Source organism: Nothobranchius furzeri, chromosome 16 (assembly GCF_043380555.1).
Source record: "Nothobranchius furzeri strain GRZ-AD chromosome 16, NfurGRZ-RIMD1, whole genome shotgun sequence".
NCBI classification, from domain to species: Eukaryota; Metazoa; Chordata; class Actinopteri; order Cyprinodontiformes; family Nothobranchiidae; genus Nothobranchius; species Nothobranchius furzeri.
The window spans coordinates 37,102,152-37,108,151 of NC_091756.1; the positions used below are offsets into that span (position 1 = coordinate 37,102,152).

Consider the following 6,000-nt stretch of genomic DNA (forward strand, 5'->3'; position numbering starts at 1 on the left):
CTCGGCGGGTAACAGGCAAAGACATTTTTAGGGCGATTGAGGGGTGAAGTGGAGGTCGACCAACATGTACAGAACACACAAATCATTGGACAGAAACAAAACGTTATGTAAATGTTTGTGCATGTAATGCGAGCTAACTGTGGGGGGAGAGTAGGAAGGTCCCCCGTCATCCCCACCTCCCTGGTGTTATTATGCAATGCAAGCCAGAAGTATTTAAGAGCAGAGGCAGGCAGAAAAGAACGGATTCCTTCAAGACTTTTTTCTAACAAGGTATGTATAGACCTAGGACTGGCTAACCTTTTTCTGTTCTGTTTTTGAACAAAGATTGTTTTTTATTGTGCATTTAACACAAAAAAATGCCTCTCAATTCCTGAAGCCCTCTTCCTCCTCTTGATCCCAGCTTCTTTTCTGTTTTTGTGTTCCTGAAGCAGAATGCTTCGGTACTTTGTGGTCCTTTGCCTCCTGGCGCTGTCCTGGGCCAACGATTGCCAGGTTGCTAACTTTCAGGTGAAACAGGACTTTGACAAAACCAGGGTGAGTTTGAAAATATCTGTTTGTGCATTGAAAAGAATCGCTTTGGTTTAAAAGAAAAACTATTTATATGATAAAGTTCATAGTTTTTTTTTTTACTACATTTAAACGTTTGTTGTCCTTCTCTTCCATCCCCGCGTGTACTTGATTTCTGTAGTATGCAGGGACCTGGTATGCTGTAGGGAAAAAGGACCCAGAGGGGTTGTTCTTACTTGACAACGTTGTGGCCGAGTTTACAGTGGATGAGGAAGGCAAAATGACCGCCACAGCTAAGGGCAGAGTCATCATCCTAAAGTAGGTTGCCTGCTGTCCCCTGGAGGTTTATAAGGGGCTCGGCCTTCCTTTAATTTACATTTACAGCAATAAAAACACATAAATCACAGTGGATTTAGCATTTTTTATTTTTTTTTGTCTTTGTCCCTTTTTGATCCACAGCAACTGGGAGATGTGTGCCCACATGTTCGCTACCTTTGAGGAAACCCCTGAACCGGCCAAGTTAAAGATGAAGTACTGGGGAGCTGCTTCCTACCTGCAGACTGGAAGTAAGCTGGATGTCCTTAAAAGGATTTCTTGAATTCCTCAAAAAGGGCAAGAAAACCCAACTGGATTATTATTATTATTATTATCATCATCATCATCATTATTATTATTATTAGTTTGACTGGAACCTCTTGGTTGAGCACATATTACTCTATCTCTTATTAAAGCACACTTTTATTGTGCCAAAAAAAACATTACTTGACCAGAAAAATGTAAGGATGTTTCATTAAATGTTAATCATCATTAGCGTACATTATTATCATCACATTTTTATAATATAAATATTGTAGTTTTTATATTATTGTGACCTCACACAGCTCAGTATAATCAATTCAATCATGATTAAACCAAAATGGCTCAAAAAAAAAGAGAAAAATGTTTCATTGCTTCTTCTTGGTGTGGGACTTAAAGGGTTAAGAGCTTCCACACACAAACATTAAGCTCTCTCCTACCCGGTCTCATTTAGATGACGAACATTGGGTCATCGACACCGACTACGACAACTACGCCATCCACTACTCCTGCAGGGCTCTGGACACCACCGGCACCTGCTTGGACAGCTACTCCTTTGTTTTCTCCCGTCACTCAGCCGGGCTGAGGCCAGAGGACCAGGCCATCATCACACAAAGGAAGACAGAACTGTGTCTTTTGGGCAAATACAGAAGGGTTGAACACAACGGTGGGTTGAGTTCCTCACAGTGCTCATTGGTTTACACTGACCCTTATGGATCCAGGTGTTTCAGTCAGTCAATGTTAATAAGGTGAAAGACCAAGTTAATGATTAAGTGACCCTTGTGAAGTTAAAACTTTTCATCGACTGATGCATTAGTGGTGATTAAAAGGAATGTCAGTGGTGCCTTTTATTGCTTTTTAAATTTACATATATATATATATTTATATGACATGTTTGGAGTTTGCACTTTTTGTAATCAAAGGTCTTCTTCTCGTCTTTATTGCAGGCTTCTGTGATGTGCCACAGTGACACTTTTGAGGCCCCTCTTCTGTGTTCCTCTGCTGGTTTCAGACTGAATCCCACCTCCACTGCCTCCGTTTATCCTAATAATAAATACAGTACTGTTATTTAAAAATAAACTAAAAAGGGCACATTAAGAATAGTCACATATACATATGAAACTGTTATTTTTTTTAAACTGTCACCTCAGATTTACATCCTAAACACCTGCTTCGTGTTTTGTTTTTCACTGTAATGGAATGACATAATTCAGGTTGTTGTTCTTCTGTGGGAAAAACCAAGACAACAAAACAAGAGCAATAATTTCATAATCTCTGAAAAGGAGCAAACATCTCTGGGTTCTATCCACTTGTTAAATAAAACATTGCTTTTACACCAAAGAACAGCAACGTCTCGTAGTGCATATTAACAAACATAGCTCAGATAGCGTAGCAGTTTGTTTTCTAATCTTAAATTAACTTGTGTTCTTCTTATTTCAGTTTTTAAAATAAAACAATCAAACTCGTCTCTCTGATTCAGTTATTGATGCCTTTTGAAATGAAGCTTATTGCATCATATGAGAAACCAAAACGAGGGAATAAGCTATAGCTTCTGATAATAATTCAGAGAAATGCTGAGAATGTGACTTTTATTTCTACTTTACCTGTACACATACTGTATTTGTATCTTATGAGATAATAATTAGTGTGCTGAGCAGGGTAGAAAATACTATTTTTAAAGGTTTTTCTTGTCTGAACTTTACACTCTGGAGGCAGGCACTTCAGATTTGCAACATTAAAACCTGGCTACCTGGTTACTCCACATACGTATTTCATGAGCATTTTTTAACTCAGAAGTACCCCTGAAGGACTTAGTTGTTCGTCCTTTTATCAAAACTTAGTTAGAGCCTGAGAGGGTTAAAGCTAAAATGGCAAATTTGGGGGGAAAAAAAGCAGATTTTTTTTTCATGCCTCTTAACGACAGCAGCCACCAGGAGCATCTGATCTTGCCTGAGATCGGAGGGTCAGATGCTCCTGGTGGTCCCAAAAACCCGTCTAAAGTCCCGTGGTGATTGCTCCTTTAAGGCAATGGCTCTGTGGCTGTGGAACGCTCTTCCTCTGTCGCCATGCTGTGTTGATTCCTTTGGTGTGACTAAAAAACGTGGCTTTTTAAAGTTGCTTTTACCTAATTTTGTTCTCTAATTTCCCTCTGGGATTAATAAAGTATTTTTGAATTGAATTGAATTGTCTTACCATGTAAAACAGGCTTTATGTAGATGGGAAAGATCTATTCCAAGTGCCAACAAACATTTAGATTGGATTTGGTCCTTTCCAAACATTTCATCACACATCATGAAATCTCAATTCCAGTCTTTCAGCCCTATTTTTTATTATTCATGCAACATAGGGGTTTTGGTTTGTTTTGACTGAGATAAATATATCAAATTGAGGGACAACTTTGGCAAACTATTCCACAGAAGCATCTATATTCCAGAAATGTTAACAATGGAAATAAAAAACATACAATTCAATATATCTGAAGGTTTTCTTTCATAAACAATTGATGTAAGAAGCTGTCTATATCAGGACAGAGAGAAATGATTTGTCTTTACTCATTCAAAACATGTAAGATGTAACTTTACACTTCGTTTTACATAAAACACAAAGACAAGCTTCTGAACAGCAGGATGAGTAAGAGCCTTTCCACTCTGGAACAGCATTCCAGAGTGGTTTTAATACCGGCTGCATTGCATCTAGTAGTTATTCTAGTCAGTTGCAGAATTGGAATGCAATAATAATAATAATAATAATCAAAAATGATGCCTTTGTTAAAAATATTGGTGGCTTTGTAACATCAGAATCAGAATCAGAATCAGAAAAGGTTTATTGCCATTGTCAGTGAACAAACAATTCACAAACTAGGAACTTGCTTCGGTACTAACGTGCTACATATAACATGAATAATATAATTAAAAAATAGAATAAAGTAGAATAAAGTAGAATAAAATATAATAAACTAGCATAAAACTTTGCTAGTTTATTATAACATATAACCAATCGTGTCTAAAAAAACATGGGAGCAGGTCCAAATCTCTGGGCGATGCCATCTTTCCTTCTGTGGGAGCCCATGAGGACAAAATGCATTTATTTCTCCAGCCTTATGGACTCCTTCGGCTTTACCCAGCATGTTTCTGGCCCCACACACACCAGGGGGCACACTCTAGACCTTTTTTTTACCCTGAGTCTAAATGCTGACAGTGTTTATCCTGAGGACGTTTATATTTCAGATCACCATTGCATTTTCTTTAACTTGTCAGTTTCTACATCCCTAGCTCCTGCTCGCCGTATGGTTAGTTCTCGTTTTCTTAATGAGAGCACAGCTAGCAATTTTTCTGCTGCTTTTGATCCACCCTGTTCTTCTGATAACGATCCAGATTCATTAACTTCTCAGTTTAACGAGCTCTGCCTCTCCATTCTGGACAACATCTGTCCTGTCAGAACCAGATCAGTTCCTGCAGTGAACCCTACTCCCTGGTTTAATGACAGCCTTCGCAGCCTGAAGCGCCAATGCAGAAAAACTGAGCGTTTGCGGAAGAAAACCCATCTCCACGTCCATCTGCTGCACCTGAAGGATCTTCTGACAACCTTTAACTCTGCAGTCAGAGACGCTAGGGTTTCCTATTTCTCCAACCTGGTGTCCCGGAGCAAAGGGTACCCAATGTGCTGTTTAACACCATCAGCAGCATCGTGTCTCCTGCCTCTCCTACAGCCTCCATCCACTCTATTGCAGACTGTGAGAACTTTCTGTCTTTCTTTGTGGACAAAGTCAATAAGGTTAGATCTAGCATCTCTCCTTCAGCCTTATCGCCGCCTCTCCCAACTCCAACCAGGCCCATCATCCTAGATAGCTTTGCTCCTGTTTCTTTGCCTGAGTTAACCAAACTAGTTAACTCTATGAAGACCTCTGCATGCCCCCTCCACATCTTACCCTCATCTTTGTTTAAAAGTGCTTTTCAGTCCATCGGTCCCAGCGTGCTCTCTATAATTAATGCTTCTCTGGTCTCTGGTCAGGTCCCTGCTTACTTTAAGAACGCTGTAATCCACCCGCTTCTTAAAAAACTGAGTCTCGACCCCTCTCTCCATAGCAGCTTCAGACCCATCTCTAAACTTCTGTTCTTCTCCAAGATCTTGGAAAAGGTTGTGGCTAAACAACTCACAGCTGCTCTTGATGAACATAACATCTATGATAGTTCCAGTCAGGTTTTCGTAGAGCTCATTCTACTGAAACAGCTCTTCTTAGGGTCTCTAATGACCTTCTGACTCACAGTGATGCAGGGGACTGTTCTGTTCTGGTCCTGCTGGACCTGACTGCAGCCTTTGACACTGTTGACCATCACCTGCTACTAGAGAGGCTCAGAGACTGGGTAGGCCTATAAGGATCTGCTCTGGAGTGGTTCTCCTCTTATCTCTCTGAGCGCTCCTTTTCTGTGGCCATCTCCAAGTTTAGGTCCTCCACCACCTCTCTTACCCATGGTGTCCCACAAGGTTCTGTGCTGGGTTCCTCTGCTCTTCCTCCTCCATCTGCTTCCTCTTCAGCACATCCTGAGCTCCTTCAAAGGAATCTCCTACCATCTTTATGCAGATGACATCCAACTGTACATCTCCTTTAGGCCCCATGAGATGTCTAAGCTGCAGCTGTTACACACCTGCTTAGACTCTATCAAAACCTGGGTGGCTGGGAGCTTTCTACAGCTGAATGAAGATAAGACTGAGATCCTCATCTGTGCCCCAGACAAGCTGGTTCCCAAAGTCAGAGACTCTCTTGGTCAGCTTGCTTCTCACACCAAACCTTCTGTCAGGAATCTTGGTGTGACCTTTGACCCAGCTCTCACCCTGGATTCTCATGTCAGTTCTCTTGTTCGCTCTTCCTTCTTCCATCACAGGAACATTGCTAAGCTGAGTCCCATTCTGTCCCGT

At 40.8% G+C, this 6,000-nt stretch overlaps 1 protein-coding gene across 2 annotated transcripts; it reads left to right on the forward strand.

Moving 5' to 3' along the window:
- The first annotated feature begins 131 nt into the window (after nucleotides 1–131).
- On the forward strand, nucleotides 132–2,551 carry rbp4 (retinol binding protein 4, plasma). Of its 2 annotated transcripts, none has more exons than XM_015963146.3 (6): nucleotides 132–270; nucleotides 429–534; nucleotides 689–825; nucleotides 967–1,073; nucleotides 1,538–1,750; nucleotides 2,031–2,551. In XM_015963146.3, the coding sequence occupies exons 2-6, from the start codon at nucleotides 433–435 to the stop codon at nucleotides 2,051–2,053; spliced, it is 582 nt and encodes a 193-aa protein (XP_015818632.1). In that variant the 5' UTR covers nucleotides 132–270; nucleotides 429–432; the 3' UTR covers nucleotides 2,054–2,551. The 2 variants fall into 2 exon arrangements, with proteins under 2 accessions (XP_015818632.1, XP_015818633.1); XM_015963147.3 differs by having other exon boundaries at nucleotides 134–270; nucleotides 432–534.
- Nucleotides 2,552–6,000: the final 3,449 nt, after the last annotated feature.

Excerpts from the sequence above, each read along its gene's own strand:
- rbp4 (XM_015963146.3), top strand. The coding sequence starts at position 433 with ATGCTTCGGTACTTTGTGGTCCTTTGCCTCCTGGCGCTGTCCTGGGCC. Across the intron at positions 535-688 it reads AGGACTTTGACAAAACCAGG|TATGCAGGGACCTGGTATGC; the intron begins GTGAGTTTGAAA and ends TGATTTCTGTAG. Across the intron at positions 1,751-2,030 it reads CAGAAGGGTTGAACACAACG|GCTTCTGTGATGTGCCACAG; the intron begins GTGGGTTGAGTT and ends TCTTTATTGCAG.